Genomic DNA, 21,465 nt, shown 5'->3' on the forward strand with positions numbered 1-21,465 from the left:
AGTCAGGGATACTCAATACAAATGTGAACAGCAACAGTCCATCAGCTTTGGAGGTCTATCCTGTGAGGATGATGCTGCAGTATCCCAAGCTCTTTAGACTCCTCTGTGATAAAGAGATCATGAACGCCTGAACAGTCTCCAATGATCATAGATGCTTTTCTTCTACACTCTCGCCTCCCTTGCTTATCTTACCACCCACTAGACAGGCTGACTTTTCTCCAGGTGAAGTATTTGGTATTTTATTTATTAGGATCCCCATGAGCAGCAGCTACTCTTCCTGGGGTCCACACAAAACATGAAACATTACATAATACAGAACATGAATAGACAAGAACAGAACTACATTAATGGAAAACGTCACACATAGCCTACATATCAGTACATACACACAAAATATCTAGGTCAAATAGGGGATAGGCGTTGTGCTGTGAGGTGTTGCTTTATCTGTTTTTTGAAACCAGGTTAGCTGTTCACTTGAGCAATCTGAGATGGGAGTTCCGTGCAATCATTGCACTATATAATACTGTACATTTCCTTGAATTTTTTCTGGATTTGGGGACTGTGAAAAGACCCCTGGTGGCATGTCATGTGGGTAAAGTGTGTGTGTCAGAGCTGTGTGTATGTTGACTATGCAAACAAGTTGACATTTTCAGCACATTAATCTTTTGTATAAAAAGAAGAAGTAATGCAGTCAGTCTCTCCTCTGCTTTTGGCCAAGAGAGCTTGGCATGCATATTATTAGCCCTCTGATTAGAGTGAAGATGTCACGTTCCTGACCTGTTTTCCATTGTTTTTGTATGTGTTTAGTTGGTCAGGGCGTGAGTTGGGGTGGGCATTCTATGTTATGTGTTTCTATGTTGGGTTAAATGTGTTGCCTGATATGGTTCTCAATTAGAGGCAGGTGTTTGACGTTTCCTCTGATTGAGAACCATATTAAGGTAGGCTGTTCTCACTGTTTGTTTGTGGGTGATTGTCTTTCGTGTTTGTGTTCGTCACCACACGGGACTGTTTCGTTTGTTTAGTCTGTTCCTGTTCGTGCGTTCTTCGTGTTATGTAAGTTCTCATGTTCAGGTCTGTTTAATGTCGTTTGTTGTTTTATAGTTTATTCAAGTGTATTTCGTGTCAGTGTTCGTCTTGCCAATTCAATTCATTATGTATTCATCACCCGCTGCGCCTTGGTCCACTCATTGTCCTCAAGACGATCGTTACAGAAGAGCAAGATGTGCCGCTCGGTTCTGGGCCAGCTGCAGTTTTTCTAGGTCCTTTTTTGCAGAACCTGACCATATGACAGGGCAATAATCAAGATAAGATAAAACTAGTGTCATGATGTTCGTAATAATGGTCGGACCAAGACACAGCGCGATATGAGTTCCACATACTTATTTAAAAAGTGAAACTTAGAAAACCAAAAAACAATAAAGAATGAACGAACCGTGACGACAATGCAGTGCTAACAGGCAACTAAACATAAACAATATCCCATAACCCACAGGTGGAGAAAATGCTACTTAAGTATGATCCCCAATTAGAGACAACGATAACCAGCTGCCTCTAATTGGGAATCATACAAATCACCAACATAGAAAATAAACCTAGAACCCCACATAGAAAATATAAACTAGAACAACCCCCCAGTCACGCCCTGACCTACTCTACCATAGAAAATAAAAGCTTTCTATGGTCAGGATGTAACAACTAGAGCCTGCAGGACTTACTTCGTGGAGTGTGATATCAAAAAAGCAGAGCATCTCTTTATCACGGTGTCACGCCCTGACCTTAGAGATCCTTTAAATTCTCTATTTGGTTAGGTCAGGGTGTGACTAGGGTGGGCAATCTATGTTTTCTATTTCTTTGTTGGCCAGGTATGGTTCCCAATCAGAGGCAACTGTCTATTGCTGTCTCTGATTGGGGATCATACTTAGGCAGCGTCTTTCCACCTGTAGTTTGTGGGATCTTGTTATTGGTACTGCGCTGTTTATCCCTACTAGACGTTACGTTTTTTTATATATTTTTTTTTTCAGTGTTCATTTAATAAATTATAATGTACGCCTACCACGCTGCACCTTGGTCCGATCCTTCCATCGACGAACGTAACACACGGTCAGACTTCTACCCATCTTTACCACAATTTAATAAATACTGTATGTTTTGACAATGACAGTTTTACAATCCAAGGTAACACCAAGTAATTCAGTCTCCTCAACTTGCTCAAAAGCCACATGATTTATTATAAGATTCAGCTGAGGTCTAGATCTTAGGGAATTATTTACCAAATGTACCAATTAAAATGCTCTTAGTTTTATAGATATTCAGGACTTGTTTTTTACCGCCACCCATTCTAAAACAGACTTCAACTCTTTGTTTTGGGTTGCAGTGATTTCATTAGCTGTGGTTGCTGGCGCGTATAGGGTTGAACCATCAGCATACATAGATACACAGGCTTTGTTTAATGCCAGTGGCAGGCCATTAGTAAAAATAGAAAAGAGTAGAGGGACAAGAGAACTGCCCCGTGGTAACCCACACTTTACATGTTTAACATTAGAGAAGCTTCCATTAAAGAAAACCCTCTATGTTCTATTAGATAGAAAGCTTATCATAAATGTATTTTCATCATCAGTCATTTGTCAGTGCAGTACATGTTGAGTGCTCTTCTCTATAAGCATGCTGAAAGTATGTTGTTAATTTGTTTGAGCAGATACAATGCTCTTTTTCTGCAAACATATTTTTTGGGGCAGCAAGCTGATTGGTCGGCTGTTAGAACCAGTAAAGGGTGCTTTACCATTCTTGGGTAGTGGAATGACCGACTTCTCTCCAGGTTTGAGAAGCAACATTTTTCTACACTCAAATACAAAATACGACAAATAGGAGTGGAAATATTGTTCACTACAATCCTCAGTAGCTTTCATCTAAGTTGACAATACCAGGTGGTTTCTCATTATTGATGGTCAACAAAACTTTTTCCACCTCACCCAGACTTACTTTACATAATTTAAATTTAGAATGCTTTCTTCCATTAGTAGGTTTTTTATGCATGAATATGATGGCTCACAGCTTGTTGTTGGCATTTCCTTCTTTGTCAATGAAATAGCCATTAAAGTAAATGGCAACATCAAAAGGTTTTGTGATAAATGCGCCATCTGATTCAATGAAAAATGGAGTTGAATTGGTCTTTCTGCCAATCATTTCATTCTTCTTATTATTTTTGTTCAGTTTAGTCACATGATTTACAGTAAGTTTGCCAATCAGAAGTGCAGCCAGACTTATTCACCACTCCTTTTACAGTTTCTGAAATAGGTACATGCTTATCAATAACTGGAAGAAACAATTTCATAAACACATCAAGTGCAGCGTCTGGATGCTCATAATTACACACATCAGACCAACAAATATTTTTTGTATCTTCAACATAAGGAATCAGTACAAAACGTTGTGTATCATCTCTTATATACTATTTTAGGCCCAGCCTTTGGAACTTTGGCTTTTCCAGATATGGCCACTATATTATGATCAGTACATCCAGTGGGTATGGATACAGCTTTAGAGCAGAGTTCTGCAGCATTGATTCAAATCTGATCAATGTGCCTCCCAAGTGGAGCGTGTGTGTGTGTGTGGGGGGGGGGGGGGGGGGGTTGTCATCATAATGGGTCCCATGTCGTCCAAAAAGTTAAACTTTTGACTCATCTCTCCATCGAACATTCTTCCAAGAGTCTTGATAAAACATCCAGGTGCTTCCAGGCGGTTTTTCGCAAACTTCAGTCAATGAGAACGAGGTGGGTTCCATTAAATCTGGCGAAAACCAAACACTGAATTTCACAGTGAGAACCTCATGCCAACGATGCATTGCTACCTAAGGACCTGGATAACTTTCCTCAATAGAAGGAACAATGAATTCTGCTCTGTATCAGAGAATTCTACAAGAGAATGTCAGGCCATGTGTCTGTCAGCTGAAGTGCAGCTGGGTCATGAAGCAAGACAGTGATCCAAAACACAATCAACTCTACATCATCTCTTATATACTATTTTAGGCCCAGCCTTAGGAACTTTGGCTTTTCCAGATATGGCCACTATTTCAATAGAACAGCTTTTCAGAGAATTTCAAAACAACAAACCGAGTTCTCCCTCATTACGCGTTCAGCACGCTTCACCTCTCATAAAATAGAAAGAGAAACATGGAAGACCTGTGCCCTGGGAGGAACATGGAAGACCTGTGCCCTGTTGTCGTGAAGAAAATGGAACCGTGATGCTGTTTCTCTGGATATGTGGTGAGAAGCTAAAACGACGTGAAGTCAGCACAACCTCATTCCAAAAAAACAGCCCGGTCTGACCATGAGGTGGCAAGCCCCTGCTGATGCTGAGGCCTGATAATTATCCCACACCCCACTCACCTGCCTCACCCCTGCCTCTCATCTCCCCACCCGGTGCTGTGTCAGGGCCCTAAAACAAAGCCCTGTCAAATTAGAAAAAACAAGTGACTTAGGAGATAAGGAGAAGAAAGTGGCAGCATTCCGCAGAAATGCAGATATCAAGACATCGTCCGCTGGGCTATTTCAGGCTTTTATTTTTTTATTTTTTTATTTCATCTTTATTTAATCATGTAGGCCAGTTGAGAACAAGTTCTCATTTACAACTGCGACCTGGCCAAGATAAAGCAAAGCAGTGCGACAAAAACAACAACACAGAGTTACACATGGGATAAACAAACATACAGTCAATAACACAATAGAACATCTGTATACAGTGTGTGCAAATGAAGTAAGGAGGTAAGGCAATAAATAGGCCATAGTGGCGAAGTAATTACAATTTAGTAATTAACACGAGTGAGTGATAGATGTGCAGATGAGGATGTGCAAGTAGAAATACTGGTGTGCAAAAGAGCAGAAAAACAAAAACAAATACGGGGATGAGGTAGGTAGTTTGATGGGCTATTTACAGATGGGCTGTGTACTGTACAGCTGCAGCGATCGGTAAGCTGCTCTGTCAGCTGATGCTTAAAATTAGCGAGGGAGATATAAGTCTCCAGCTTCAGTGATTTTTGCAATTCGTTCCAGTCATTTGCAGCAGAGAACTGGAAGGAAAGGCGTCCATAGGAGGTGTTGGCTTTGGGGATGACCATTGAAATATACCTGCTGGAGCGTGTGCTACGGGTGGGTGTTGCTATGGTGACCAGTGAGCTGAGATAAGGCGGAGCTTTACCTAGCAAAGACTTATAGATGACCTGGAGCCAATGGGTGTGGCGACGAATATGTAGCGATGACCAGCCAACGAGAGCATACAGGTCGCAGTGGTGGGTAGTATATGGGGCTTTGGTGACAAAACGGATGGCACTGTGATAGACTGCATCCAATTTGCTGAGTAGAGTGTTGGAAGATATTTTGTAAATGACATTGCCAAAGTCAAGAATTGGTAGGATGGTCAGTTTTACGAGGGTATGTTTGGCAACATGAGTGAAGGATGCTTTGTTGCTAAATAGGAAGCCAATTCTAGCTTTAATTTCGGATTGGAGATGCTTAATATGAGTTTGGAAGGAGATTTTACAGTCTAGCCAGACACCTAGGTATTTATAGTTGTCCACATATTCTAAGTCAGATCTGTCCAGAGTAGTGATGCTAGTCGGGCGGGCAGGTGCGGGCAGCGATCGGTTGAAGAGCATGCATTTAGTTTTACTAGCATTTAAGAGCAGTTGGAGGCCATGGAAGGAGTGTTGTATGGCATTGAAGCTCGTTTGGAGGTTTGTTAACACAGTGTCCAAAGAAGGACCAGATGTGTACAGAATGGTGTCGTCTGCGTAAAGGTGGATCAAATAATCACCCGCAGCGAGAGCGGCATCATTGATATACAGTGAGGGAAAAAAGTATTTGATCCCCTGCTGATTTTGTACGTTTGCCCACTGACAAAGAAATGATCAGTCTACAATTTTAATGGTAGGTTTATTTGAACAGTGAGAGACAGAATAACAACAAAAATATCCAGAAAAATGCATGTCAAAAATGTTATAAATTGATTTGCATTTTAATGAGGGAAATAAGTATTTGACCCCTTCTCAATCAGAAAGATTTCTGGCTCCCAGGTGTCTTTCATACAGGTAACGAACAGAGATTAGGAGCACACTCTTAAAGGGAGTGCTCCTAATCTCAGTTTCTTACCTGTATAAAAGATACCTGTCCACAGAAGCAATCAATCAATCAGATTCCAAACTCTCCACCATGGCCAAGACCAAAGAGCTCTCCAAGGATGTCAGGGACAAGATTGTAGACCTACACAAGGCTGGAATGGGCTACAAGACCATCGCCAAGCAGCTTGGTGAGAAGGTGACAACAGTTTCTGTGATTATTCGCAAATGGAAGAAACACAAAAGAACTGTCAATCTCCCTCAGCCTGGGGCTCCATGCAAGATCTCACCTCGTGGAGTTGCAATGATCATGAGAACGGTGAGGAATCAGCCCAGAACTACACAGGAGGATCTTGTCAATGATCTCAAGGCAGCTGGGACCATAGTCATCAAGAAAACAATTGGTAACACACTATGCCGTGAAGGACTGAAATCCTGCAGCGCCCGCAAGGTCCCCCTGCTCAAGAAAGCACATATACATGCCCGTCTGAAGTTTGCCAATGAACATCTGAATGATTCAGAGGACAACTGGGTGAACGTGTTGTGGTCAGATGAGACCAAAATGGAGTTCTTTGGCATCAACCCAACTTGCCGTGTTTGGAGGAGGAGGAATGCTGCCTATGACCCCAAGAAACCATCCCCACCGTCAAACATGGAGGTGGAAACATTATGCTTTGGGGGTGTTTTTCTGCTAAAGGGACAGGACAACTTCACCGCATCAAAGGGACGATGGACGGGGCCATGTACCGTCAAATCTTGGGTGAAAACCTCCTTCCCTCAGCCAGGGTATTGAAAATGGGTCGTGGATGGGTATTCCAGCATGACAATGACCCAAAACACACGGCCAAGGCAACAAAGGAGTGGCTCAAGAAGAAGCACATTAAGGTCCCGAAGTGGCCTAGCCAGTCTCCAGACCTTAATCCCATAGAAAATCTGTGGAGGGAGCTGAAGGTTCGAGTTGCCAAACGTCAGCCTCGAAACCTTAATGACTTGAAGAAGATCTGCAAAGAGGAGTGGGACAAAATCCCTCCTGAGATGTGTGCAAACCTGGTGGCCAACTACAAGAAACGTCTGACCTCTGTGATTGCCAACAAGGGTTTTGCCACCAAGTACTAAGTCATGTATTGCAGAGGGGTCAAATACTTATTTCCCTCATTAAAATGCAAATCAATTCATAACATTTTTGACATGCGTTTTTCTGGATTTTTTTGTTGATATTCTGTCTTTCACTGTTCAAATAAACCTACCATTAAAATTATAGACTGATCATTTCTTTGTCAGTGGGCAAACGTACAAAATCAGCAGGGGATCAAATACTTTTTTCCCTCACTGTATACAGAGAAAAGAGTCAGCCTGAGAATTGAACCCTGTGGCACCCCCCTAGAGAATGCTAGAGGTCCGGACAACAGGCCCTCCGATTTGACACACTGAACTCTATCTGAGAAGTAGTTAGTGAACCAGGCGAGGCAGTCATTAGAGAAACCAAGGCTGATAAGATTGTGGTGACTGACAGAGTCGAAAGCCTTGGCCAGGTCGATGAAGACGGCTGCACAGTACTGTCTTTTATCGATGGCGGTTATGTTATCATTTAGGACCTTGAGCGTGGCTGAGGTGCACCCGTGACCAGGCTAATTAAAGACTAACTGCTATGATGAAAATAAAAATTTTGAGAATAAATGTAGAGAGCTCTTTCATTCATGGTTGAATATAGCCAAATCTTATATAATCCTTATATAATCCTAAAAATAATCATTTTGGGACACTATAATTCATAGGATTTTGTGTATGGCTATTATCGATATGATAGATCTTGCTCATCTTATTGTCTAAAGTGGACGGCTATCTGCAGATTCATGTCATCAACTAATGACATGCAAATGTATGCATACATACAGCACAATTAGACACTTAAACCTACAGTCTGGGTTCTGGGAATGTGTTTAATGATCATTTAAATTCTTGATATATACAGTTTTGTTATTTTTCGAATCCCAGCTTTAAAATCGGTTGGATCTGGGCTTTATGGGAACAGACCCCTTCTTCCTTCTTCTTGAAGCAGTAATTGATGGTGTACCAGCCTATTGTTGAACATGAGGTAGAGAGAGAGCAGCTCACAGAGATACATTGGAACTGATATCCTGACCTGACCCAATCACTGTGATCCTAATTTAGTGGTTGAAAGTTCACATTAGTTTGAACAACAGTCAGCCAAAGTCTAAAAAAACAAAAAATCTATGAGGTGTATATTATAATGTGAGTCGACTGGTTATATAGATTTTCATTTAACGATGAGGTTCCTAAAACCATGGCAAAGGCTGCATCTGAAATTGCACCCTCTTCCATAGAGATACATTAAAATGTTGTTGATTTTTAATTGCATACATTGTTACATATACACATTCACCATTCCCTTATCAAAAGATGTGTACTATTGTAATGGGTGCGTGCTGGTGGCAGGGAAGTCAGGCTCAGGAGAGTGAACTTGGTATAAACGGAGCAGTTTAATAAATGCTGAAAAAAACTCAGAACCAAATATATACAAATAATAAATAAATGTACAAAACCCGTATCACACCAAACACATGACTTGCACTAACATACAACAAACAATCACAGACAAAGACATGAGGGGAAACAGAGGGTTAAATACACAACATGTAATGATGGGATTGAAACCAGGTGTGATGTAAGACAAGACAAAATTAATGGAAAATATAAAATGGATCAGTGATGGCTAGAAGGACGGTGACGTCGACTGCCGAACACCGCGAGAACAAGGAGAGGGACCAACTTCGGCGGAAGTCGTGACAACTATATAGGAAATAGACCATTTTGGATACACTCAGTCTCTACGGTAAGTAAGATTGGATATACAGTAGATCAAATCAAATCCAACTTTATTTGTCACATGCGCCGAATACAACAAGTGTAGACCTTACCGTAAAGTGCTTACTTACAAGCCCTTATCCAACAGTGCAGTTCAAGAAGAGTTAAGAAAATATTTACCAACTAAACTAAAGTAAAAAATTATAAAAAGTAACACAATAACATAACAATAACAAGGCTATATACAGGGGGCACCTGTTCTGTTGGTGCATTGAAAACCGCAACAGCTCTATATTATCCGTGTCGTCATTCAGCCACGACTCGGTGAAACATAAGATATTACAGTTCTTAATGTCCCGTTGGTAATTGTAGGTCATGAATTGTATTTTCCAATGATTGCATGTTAGCAAGTAGAATTGATGGCAGTGGTAGTTTACTCGCTCGCCTACGGATTCTCAAAAGGCAGCCCAATCTACGTCTTCTTTTCCTCCGTCTTTTCTTCACGCAAATTACGGGGATCTGGGCCTATTCCCGGGAGAGCAATATATCTTTCTCGTCAGACTCGTTAAAGGAAAAAGCTTCTTCCAGTTTGTGGTGAGTGATCCCAGTTCTGATGTCCAAAAGTTATTTTCGATCATAAGAGACGGTGGCAGCAACATTATGTACAAAATAAGTAAAAAAATCTGTTACAAACAATGCAAAGAAATTAACAAATAGCACAATCGGTTACGGGCATGTAAAACGTCAGCCATCCTCAGCCTAGTATTGCTTTGCGTTGGACTTGTAACCGAAAGGTTGCAAGATCGAATCCCTGAGATGACAAGGTAAAAATCTGTCGTTCTGCCCCTGAACAAGGCTGGTAACCCACTGTCCTAGGCGGTCATTGAAAATAAGAATTTGTTCTTAACTGACTTGCCTAGTTAAGTAAAGGTAAAATACAATTTTAAAATTGCTGTTGAGCTCAGTGGAGAGGGTCAACTTGTTTCAGATTAGGAACACTTATATTTAGTCAGAGAATAATGTGTCAAGCAGTGGTATTCTGTCTCTCTGTCTCTCAGAAAGCATATTAAACCACTTTTTATGAGAAATTACATATCATACCTGAACTAGGCAGGAAGTGAAATATAGTCCAAGATCATCATTTACCCCTGCATTGTGATGTGTAGCCCTTGGTCATTCTTTTGAAATGCACAACAATTCTTTAGATTCTTTCCCATCCACGCCAGTCTTTCAGGAAGCTGCGGTGATCGCAACGATAGTACAATGTGTCTAAAGATCATGTCTAAAGCAGCACACACACGATAACGTACGTATTATACACACACATAGACATGGATTTAGTACTGTAGATATGTGGAAGTGGTGGAGTAGGGGCCTGAGGGCACACAGTGTGTTGTGAAATCTGTGAATGTATTGTAATGTTTTGAAAACTGTATTAACTGCCTTAATTTTGCTGGACCTCAGGAAGAGTAGCTGCTGCCTTGGCAGCAGAAAATGGGGATCCATAATAAATACAAATACAAATTCTCCTCAGGACTCCAAAGCCCCCTGAAGTGCAAGATCAGAAGAGCCCGTAACAATTATCACTTTGTTCATAGAGATGGATGGATGGATGGAGGATCGATTTGAGTGGCGGCCTCGGCCTGGCCTGTGCCCCATAACACACTCCCCATCACACACACTCTCCTTCAATCTCACTCTCAGGTCAACTGTGAAAAAGGCTATGAAAACTCACTTTACATAAGAGTGACAGGCCTGATTGATGAATGAGTGTGAGTGATCACAGACTGTTAGACAGCAAAATACTAATGTACCACCACCGTCTTTCCTGTCCTACAGAGCGCTCTGTCTCCAAAGCAGCCTGTCCCCGTGGTTCTGACTGGCGGTCCCAGGTGGCTTCAGGATGTGACCTGGCTGGCAGCAGAAGATGGCAAGAGCAATTGTGTTGTGTACAGCATAGGTACGTACCCTATTTGTCCTTTCACTAACACTGTATTATTGGGAACAAGTCCCCCTCGTAAAGGTGTCTATTGACCTGAAGGGAACTTACTGCTTTAGTATATGCTAGAATGGAAAATCTTGTCTTTAAAACCAACTGTAGCAATCAAATCCCCTGGAGACTGAGGGAGCAGGGATGTGTCTTTGTAGTTTTTTTAGAGCGATTTCTCTATAGGCTAGTACCTGAGAGCTATTATCCCTCCCTTGGTTGGGGTTTGTTTGTTAGTGTTGAGCCACTTTGAGTTGTTTTATTCAGCTGTACAATTTGTCACGAGATTTTCAATCCCAATGATGATAACAATCACTATAGCTTTGACCAATTCCCCCTAGGTTGTAAAACTAGGGTTAATAAGAATTAGGCAAAGTCCCAGATTTCTGCAAAAAGTTGTTTCTTTATTCACGAGAACGTTCTAAAGTCAACCGAAATGTGAACAGTCTTTATAACCCCCTCTACGCGCACACACACACGCACGCACACACATACAGTTTTATCACTTTTCTAACGGCATATTCTCGCCGTTCTCTCCTTTCCTCCCTTGGACAGAGAGGCCTTGGAAGGACCCTCCTGTTGTCAGCTTTTTCAGAGTTATCATGTGTAGTCTTCCAGCCTCTGTTTTCTCAACCATACATTTCTCCCTCTTAAACCTCTCTGCGATATGTGGGACGCAAATTCAAACAACAGAAATCTCATAATTAAAATTCCTCAAACATACAAGTATTATACACTATTTTGAAGATAAACGTCTTGTTAATCTAGCCACAGTTTCAGATTTCAAAAAAGTTTTAAGTTGAAAGCACACCATGCAGTATGTTAGTTCAGCACCTAGCCACAGAAAACCATACAGCCATTTTCCAACCAAGGAGAGTTGTCACAAAAAGCAGAAATTAAGTTAAAATGAATCACTAACCTTTGATGATCTTCATCTGATGGCACTCCCAGGTCTCCATGTTAGACAATAAATGTTTGTTTTGTTCGGTAAAGTTCATATTTATATCCAAAAATCTGAGTTTAGGCGGGACGCTACTGTCTCACTTGGCCAAAAGCCAGAGAAAATGCAGCGCGCCAAATTCTAATTAATTACTATAAAAATCAAACTTTCATTAAATCATAACATGAAAGATACCGAATTAAAGCTACACGTGTTGTGAATCCAGCCAACATGTCAGAATTCAAATAGGCTTTTCGGCGAAAGCATACGGCACTATTATCTGAGCATAGCACCATAGTAAACAAAAGAGAGAAAACATTTCAACCCTGCAGGCGCGACACAAAACGCAGAAATAAAAATATAATTCATGCCTTACCTTTGACGAGCTTCTGTTGTTGGCACTCAAATATGTCCCATAAACATCACAAATGGTCCTTTTGTTTGATTAATTCCGTCAATATATATCCAAAATGTCCATTTATTTGGCGCGTTTGATCCAGAAAAACACCGGTTCCAACTTGCGCAACGTGACGGCAAAATATCTCAAAAGTTACCTGTAAACTTTGCCAAAACATTTCAAACTACTTTTGTAATACAACTTTAGGTATTTTTTAAAGTAAATAATCGATAAAATTGAAGACGGGATGATGTGTTCAATACAGGAAGAAAACAAACTCAAGCATGCTTTCTGGTCTTGCGCCTCTATCAAACAGTACACATGAAGTGACACTTTTTCAAGTAATTCGTACCTTTATGCAATACTTCCCTCGCTCCGGATTGCAGTCAAAAACCCTCACCTTTACTATACTCCATCTGTTTTTATATTGGGAGTGTGGATTTACATAGTCTTCCCTCTCTGTGTGAGCTATGACCTGATTCCATGAGTTACACGGGGATCTACACAGATATCTTCTCCATGAAGTCAGAGTCCTCGACTGCCAGGAGGTTAGGGACCCTATTTGGTCTACATAGAACTCAATTGAGACATCCTTCCCCAACTCTACTCTCACTTCCTTTTTATCCAGATTAAGTGACCTCTGGTATCTTGGTAATGCTAAATCCTCTTCTTCCACATTATGGGTCAAGTTACCACCTTCTGCCTTCTCGAGTGGTTCATTATGTATTAGGAATATGGTTCCCACAATTAGACAGCTCAGACCGATCAGTACTCCTGTAAAGCCTCGACTAGAATACAGTATATACATGGGTAAAACAGTATGCAAACATTAAAGTGAGACCAGTTTACAGGGTTGAGTATCGAGTGGTAGGCAGCTAGTAACAGTGTCTAAAGTTCAGGGCAGGGTTCCGGCTGGAGGCCAGCGAGTGGTGACTATTTAACAGTCTGATGGCCAGCAGATAGAAGCTGTTTTTCCAGCTTTGATGCACCTGTACTGTCTTCGCCTTCTAGATGGTAGCGGGATGAACAGGCCGTGGCTCGAGTGGCTGAGGTCCTTGATGATCTTCTTGGCCGTCCTGTGACACCAGGTGCTGTAGAGGGCAGGCAGTATGGTGATACATTGGGCTGACCGCACCACCATCTAACAGTCACCTCAGGGTGCCGCAGGGTGCCTCACATAATTGAATGCATGGTATGGTATGTCAGAGGAAAATAACGAAATGGATGAGATTATTCAACTCTGCTGGATGTTTTCGGGAGGTCAAGTCAAATCAAATCAAATCAAATCACATTTTATTTGTCACATACACATGTCGGAACTAGAAGCACAAGCATTTCGCTACACTTTTCCGGAGGACTGATGACGCAAAGCATGGTCTGATAAACGCTGGATGAGACAACAAAACTTAAGTCCCTATCGTACCCTAGTCCCTGATGCTCATAGACGGTTGTTAGGACTAGTTTAGATTGTTCATTAGATTGTAGCTAGGCCCCAGTTGTTGCACTTAGATGTATCATCTCTCTCTCCCATCTCCCCCCTCATTCCCCTTCTCTCTGACGGATATGTAACAGCCTTATGGAAGTTGGTTGCTCTGAGGGAACGTAATGGAAATATGCAGTCGGGACGCAGCAGGGTTACACTGGGGCCAATGGCAGAAAAATGTCTGCTGTTACAATGGAAAGAAAGAAATTGGTAATGGCTTATCAGTACAGTTCCTGTTTTGGACGATGGCAGGCTGTAGTAGCTTCTAGCTGTATTACATATGGAGGCTGTGCTTTACAGTGGTGCAGGTATACATCAATATGGTACAGCTATGTGTTTTTGTTTAAACCTCTTAGAGCGGAGATCCCGCTAGTGGGATCAAATTTGACAACATCCAGTGAAATCGGAGCACGCCCAAATCAAAATACAAAATCGGGAATATTAAACATTCATGAAAATACAAGTGTCATACATGATTCTTTAGCTTAGAATCTTGGTAATCGAACTGCGTTGTCAGATTTCAAAAAGGCTTTATGGCAAAAGCATAGCATTTGATTGTCTGAGGACAGCGCCTAACATTAGCATATTTTCCAAACCAGGACAGGCGTCACAGAATAACAAATAGCGATAAAATAAATCACCCACTTTTGAAGATCTTTCTCTATTTGCAATCCCAAGGGTCCCAGCTACACAATGAATTGTCGTTTTGTTCGATAAAGACCTTCTTTATATCCCAAAAATGCTGTTTAGTTGACGCCATTGAATTCAATAATCAAGTTCTTCAACATGCACACAAAGGATTCCAAAAAGTGACCAGCAAAGTTCGTCCAAACGAGTCAAACAGTGTGTTACCATGGATCATTTAGCTATTTGATTTGAAATTGTAGGTCCACTTGGTCCAAAAAATATATACATTACCAATCAAAAGTTTGGACACACCTCCTCATTCAAGAGTTTTTCTTAATTTTTTACTATTTTCTACATTGTAGAATAATAGTGAAGACATTAAAACTATGAAATAACACAAATGGAGTCATGTAGTAACCAAAAAAGTGTTAACCTTTCTAGGACACAAGTTCTGTTAGCGGAACCCCACCACAACATTCCGCTGAAAAGGCAGCGCGGGAAATTAAAAAATATATTTTTTAAATATGTAACTTTCACACATTACCAAGTCCAATACAGCAAATGAAAGATACACATCTTGTTAACCTCTCTTGGGCACGTGAGACGGTAGCGTCCCACCTCTTCAACAGCCAGTGAAACTGCTGGGCGCCAAATTCAAATACAGAAATACTCATTATAAAAATTCAGAAAAAAAACATATTTTACATAGGTTTAAAGATGAACTTTTTGTGAATCCAACCACAGTGTCAGATTTAAAAAATGCTTTACGGCGAAAGCATACATTACGATTATGAGAACATAGCCCACAAGACAAATCATTACAAACAGTAGCCAGCCAGATAGAACCGTTACACAATTTAGAAATAGAGATAAAATGAATCCCTTACCTTTGATGATATTCATATGGTTGCACTCAGCAGACATTCATTTACTGAATAATTGTTCATCTTGTTCGATAAAGTCTCTTTATACCCAAAAACCTCAGTTTTGTTTGTGCTTTTTCTTCAGTAATCCACAGGCTCAAACGCAGTCAAAACAGGAAGACAAAAAAATCAAAATTGTATCCATAAAGTTAATAGAAACATGTCAAACGATGTTTATATTCAAACCTCAGGTTGTTTTTAGTCTAAATAATCGATACTATTTCAACAGGACAATAACGTTGTCAATATAAAATGTAAACAAGAAACGCACTCTCTCGGTTGTGCGCAAGAAAAAGCTCTGTGAAACTTTAGGGTCCACTCATTCAGACTGCTCTTACTTCCTCATTTTTCAGAATACAAGACTGAAACACTTTCTAAAGACTGTTGACATCTAGTGGAAGGCATAGAAACTACAAGTTGAGTCCTAAGTCAAGGGATACGGGATACTGTAATGGCATTGAATAGAAAACTACAAACCCCCAAAAAAACTACTTCCTGAATTTATTTTTCTCAGGTTTTCGCCTGCCAAATCAGTTCTGTTAAACTCACAGACACTATTTTAACAGTTTTGGAAACTTTAGAGTGTTGTCTATCCAAATCTACCAGTTATATGCATATCATATCTTCTGGGCCTGAGAAACAGGTTGTTTAATTTGGGCATGCATTTCATCCAAAATTCCGAATGCTGCCCCCTACCCTAGAGAAGTTAATCTACCCATCGTGTCCGATTTAAAAAATGCTTTACAGCGAAAACACAACATATGATTATGTTAGATCACCACCAACTCCAAAAAACACACAGCCATTTTCCCAGCCAAAGATAGGAGTCACAAAAAGCAGAAATAGAGATAAAATGAATCACTAACCTTTGATGATCTTCATCAGATGACACTCATAGGACATCATGTTACACAATACATGTATGTTTTGTTCGATAATGTGCATATTTATATCCAGAAATCTCAGTTTATATTGGCGCCATGTTCAGAAATGCCTCCAAAATATCCGGAGAAATTGCAGAGAGCCACATCAAATAACAGAAACTCATCATAAACTTTGATGAAAGATACATGTTTTACATATAATTAAATATACACTTGTTCTTAATGCAACCGCTGTGTCAGATTTAAAAAAATCTTTACGGAAAAAGCACACCATGCAATAATCTGAGACGGCGCTCAGATATAAACAACATTTCTCTGCCATGTTGGAGTCAACAGAAATACGAAATTACATGATAAATATTCCCTTACCTTTGATGATCTTCATCAGAATGCACTCCCAGGAATCCTAGTTCCACAATAAATTGTTGTTTTGTTCGATACTGTCCATTATTCATGTCCAAGTAGCTACTTTTGTTAGCGTGTTTAGTATACACATCCAAACGCTCGTGCAGGTCCAGGTGAATGTCGGACGAAAACTTCAAGAAGTTATATTACAGGTCGAATAAACTTGACAAACTAACTATAGAATCAATCTTTCGGATGTTCTTATCCTTAATATTCAATAACGTTCCAACCGGAGAATTCCTTTGTGTCTGTGGAAATAATGGAACGCAAGTTGATATCATTTGGAATGCGCGTGACCAGGACCTGGCTCTCTGCCAGACCAATGACTCAAACAGCCCCCATTTGGATCAACATCACAGTAGAAGCTTCATTTAACGTTCTACAGACTGTTGACATCTAGTGGAAGGCGTAGGGAGTGCAAACAGATCCATATCCCACAGGGATTTCAATAGGCGATGAGTTGAAAATCCACCAGCCTCAGAATTCTCACTTCCTGTTTGGATTTTTTCTCAGGTTTTTGCCTGCCATATGAGTTCTGTTCTGTTATTTTTACACAAACATCATGATTTACATGTGCCACATGTACCTTAATTTGATCATAGTGTTACTGGTTACACTAACCAAAGACTTAGAGCCAGGGCTACGTTCTTGCTGTAATCAAGCAGGAGCCAGGGCTTATACAGTAACTAGATGCAATAGATCAAATCATGTATCCTCTACCAACAGCCAACTGTACAACCTTCTGCACTAACCGTGGCCCCAGAGAAGTATAGTACAGTATACCGACACCCCTGAGAGTAAACCTGGCCAGTCTCTGATTGACTGTAAATGATCAGAACAGAGATCATCCTGCCTGTCTGCCTAATAATAACAACATTTGCATGAAATATCTATCATGTGACATCATCATCCCTGCAGTCTGCTCTGCATCTCCTTGTTATGTATGAGTTTTGGTTGGCAGGGGGATGAGCCAGGAAAAGCCCGTCTCTGATTAGCACCACTGAATATGTGAGCTGTGGTAGTACCTATCAGCAGCCTGCTTTTAAGAATTTCCCTTACATCCGCAGTACATTTTTTATACCAGCTTTTAAGTGACAAGCAATCATGTCTGTTAGGACTCAATTTACAAAGTCGACGCTAGCATCATACACCTGTGAGGCACCATGCGGAGTGCTGGTTGAGTATCATGTCATGTGACTTAATTAATTGCACACTCTTCCATGGAAATTAGGTGGATACCTGTCAGAAATTTCCCAGCATGAATGCCTCACACATGATACTCATTCAAACAGTAGCTCAGAATAACTTCAATCAAGTCTTGAATTTTTCCTAAGGAAAATGTTTGCCTTCAAGTTTTTCTCCCTCCCATGAAAAAGCCTCTGTTGTTGGAAAAAATGTGATTCCGCCAAAAATGGAGTGAGAGGGAAGTGAGGTTGGAAGGGTTCATGCAGCTCAGCCGCACTCTCTACATATTCATATTCCTCAGCAGCTGTGTTATCACTTTAAAGTCTTTCTAATTACAACAACAAGACAAAAACTCCTTTGGATTCAGTCCAGACTTGCTAAATAATAAAATAAGCGTTGATTCTCTCGCTCCCTGTCTTTCTCCCTCTTAATCTCCACAAAGCACCTTGGAGCCCACTCACCCAAATACATGCCAATGAATGCGGAAGTGCCATTTGGAGATGCAGGTGTCACATTTGATAAGAAACTTCTGTATTAAATATGCCTGGGCTAATGAGGCATGGGGCTAGCCTGTAAGGGTTGGAACCATTGGAACCAATGGCAGCGGGGATTGTTTGCGGATAACATCCTGCGCTGCGCCAACATTACAAATTCTATCATTAAAAAAACAGAACAGCCCGAGTCTTGATCATAGGGAGGGTCTGGATTTTTGTGTTAAGTGAGAGACATTGCTTTCCACTACGGAACACTTGGGGGGTTCAGGGTGGGAAGACTGGAGGATGATAATAGGGTGGATAATCTGCTCATATTTATATTGCTCTTTGTGAGGGTTTTATACTGATTCCATATGTTAGTTGTAATTTAAGCAGAAAAACTGAGGAAAGCTTTGTATTGTTATTTATTTACCATTGTTTTGAAAAATAAAAGCAGGAATGAAGAACTTTTCAGTGGAGTGTTCTGACCAACTTTTTAAAGAACATCCAAAGGTAAAAAAAAACAGGTAATTGTTCTCTCATTATTTGTTACTCTACCAATATACCATTTCATATGTGTATATAATGTATTCTAATCAAGGTCATCCTATTCAACTATTGCTGTACATATACACTTCTATCCTACTGCTGTACATATATTCTTCTGTCCTAAGTATTCTTCAGATGTACTACATATTCTATCCACATACTGTCCATAATGTGTATACATCCCAGCACACATATACACTACCGTTCAAAAGTTTGGGGTCACTTAGAAATGTCCTTGTTTTTGAAAGAGAAGCACATTTTTTGTTCATTAAAATAACATCAAATTGATCAGATATACAGTGTAGACATTGCTAATGTTGTGAATGACTATTGTAGCTGGAAACGGCAGATTTTTCATGGAATATCTACATAGGCGTACAGAGGCCCATTATCAGCAACCATCACTCCTGTGTTCCAATGGCACTTTGTGTTAGCTAATCCAAGTTTATCATTTTAAAAGGCTAATTGATCATTAGAAAACCATTTTACAATTATGTTAGCACAGCTGAAAACTGTAGTGCTGATTTAAGAAGCAATAAAATTGGCCTTCTTTAGACTAGTTGAGTATCTGGAGTATCAGCATTTGTGGGTTTGATTACAGGCTCAAAATGACCAGAAAAAAAGACCTGAAGATCTGGTACAACGCTGTGTACTACTCCCTTCACAGAACAGCGCAAATTCTCTCTAACCAGAATTGAAAGAGGAGTGGCAGGCCCCAGTGCACAACTGAGCAAGAGGACAAGTACATTAGAGTGTCTAGTTTGAGAAACAGACGCCTCACAAGTTCTCAACTGGCAGCTTCATTAAATAGTACCCGCAAAACATCAGTCTCAACGTCATCAGTGAAGGGGCAACTCTGGGATGCTGGCGTTCTAGGCAGAGTTCCTCTGTCCAGTGTCTGTGTTCTTTTGCCCATCTTAATCTTTTATTTTTATTGGCAAGTCTGAGATATGGCTTTTTCTTTGCAACTCTGCCTACAAGGCCAGCATGCCGGAGTCGCCTCTTCACTGTTGACATTGAGAAAAACAAGGACATTTCTAAGTGACCCCACACTTTTGAAAGGTAGTGTTAATACAGTACCAGTCAAAAGTTTGGACACACCTACTCATTCAAGGGTTTTTCTTTATTTTTTACTATTTTCTACACTGTAGAATAATAGTGAAGACATCAAAACTATGAAATAACACAAACGGAATCCTGTAGTAACCAAAAAAGTGTTAAACAAATCATAATATATATTATATTTTAAATTCTTCAAAGTAGTCACCCTTTGCCTTGATGACAGCTTTGCACACTCTTTGTATTCTCTTCGATTCCGTTTTTCGGCACAATTTGGTGAAAGCGCCCAAACTTTCAGAAAGCCTGGGAGTCCCATCACTGCTGAATTACACCAGTGATTCAGGGTGCTATTCCAATAAAATGTATTGTGAACTTTTAATAGCCTTTCTGCTGTGTGTGTGTGTGTCTGTCTGTGTGGACAGATGGCATAGTTCAACTGACACACTTGACTGCATATTTTGTAGCAGACAATTAAAAACTTCTGCTGTTTACACAAAAACAACATTATGATTCTCTCCTCCTCAGGACAATTTTATCCTTTACAAACCTTTGCTGGTACTTGGCTTTGAGAAGAGATTGGCATAATTTTCTTTTAATTCTTACTTATTACTATAAACAGTATATTTTAAAATGCACTACCTTGCTATGAAATCACCTGCAACTAAAGTATAATTTGAAAGTTATGTGAATTCATCACTTTACATGTAATTGGTTAACGTGTACACAGATGGACACATCACTAAACTCTATACTCTTCTGAAAACTGGTCATCTCTGTATACCCGTCGCAAGACCCACTGGTTGATGCTTATTTATAAAACCCTCTTAGGCCTCACACCCCCCTATCTGAGATACCTACTGCAGCCCTCATCATGTTCTGCCAGTCACATTCTGTTAAAGGTCCCCAAAGCACACACATCCCTGGGTCGCTCCTCTTTTCAGTTCGCTGCAGCTGGCGACTGGAACAAGCTGCGCAAAAAACAGTACCTGTCAGTACTCTGTCATTTCCTCTAGTGTTAAGCTGCAGCGTATCATGGTTAGCTCGTTATCTCGGCAGCCAGACTTTTGTAAATAGTCATATTAAAAACTTGAATCCCTTCAATGGTGAAGATGGATAGTCTGTCATTGGGAGAGAGATACATGTTACCACGGCTCCAAAGCCCTCCTTTCTTGTTCTCCTGCCTAATTAGTTTGTTCTCTGGACTCCTGTAGAATGTTCCATAATGAGGCTTGTCGAATTAGATTATCCAGGACTTTCATATGAAAAGTGTTAGTTCTAGGATGTATAGTGCATTCGGAAAGTATTCAGACCCCTTGACTTTTTCCACACTTTGTTACGTTACAGCCTTATTCTAAAATGTATTAAATTGTTTATTTCCCTCATCAATCTACACACAATACCCCATAATGACAAATCCAAAACAGGTTTTTAGGCAGCGATTACAGCCTAAAGTCTTTTTGGGTATGACGCTACAAGCTTGGCACACCTGTATGTGTAGAGTTTCTCCCATTCTTCTCTGCAGATCCTCTCAAGCTCTGTCAGGTTGGATGGGGAGCGTCGCTGCACAGCTATTTTCAGGTCTCTCCAGAGATGTTCGATTGGGTTCATGTCCGGGCTC

General features: G+C 40.5%; 1 protein-coding gene across 1 annotated transcript in view; it reads left to right on the top strand.

Annotated features, from left to right (window-relative positions):
- LOC139558924 (zinc finger protein ZFPM2-like) overlaps positions 1–21,465 on the top strand; it is a 105,134-nt gene that overhangs the window by 54,557 nt on the left and 29,112 nt on the right. The window contains exon 4 of the mRNA XM_071374426.1: positions 10,796–10,895. Coding sequence (XP_071230527.1) covers positions 10,796–10,895 — 100 coding nt within the window. The remainder of the gene's footprint in view (positions 1–10,795; positions 10,896–21,465) is intronic.

The sequence above is a fragment of the Salvelinus alpinus genome, chromosome 29 (genome assembly GCF_045679555.1).
Source record: "Salvelinus alpinus chromosome 29, SLU_Salpinus.1, whole genome shotgun sequence".
Classification (NCBI taxonomy): domain Eukaryota; kingdom Metazoa; phylum Chordata; class Actinopteri; order Salmoniformes; family Salmonidae; genus Salvelinus; species Salvelinus alpinus.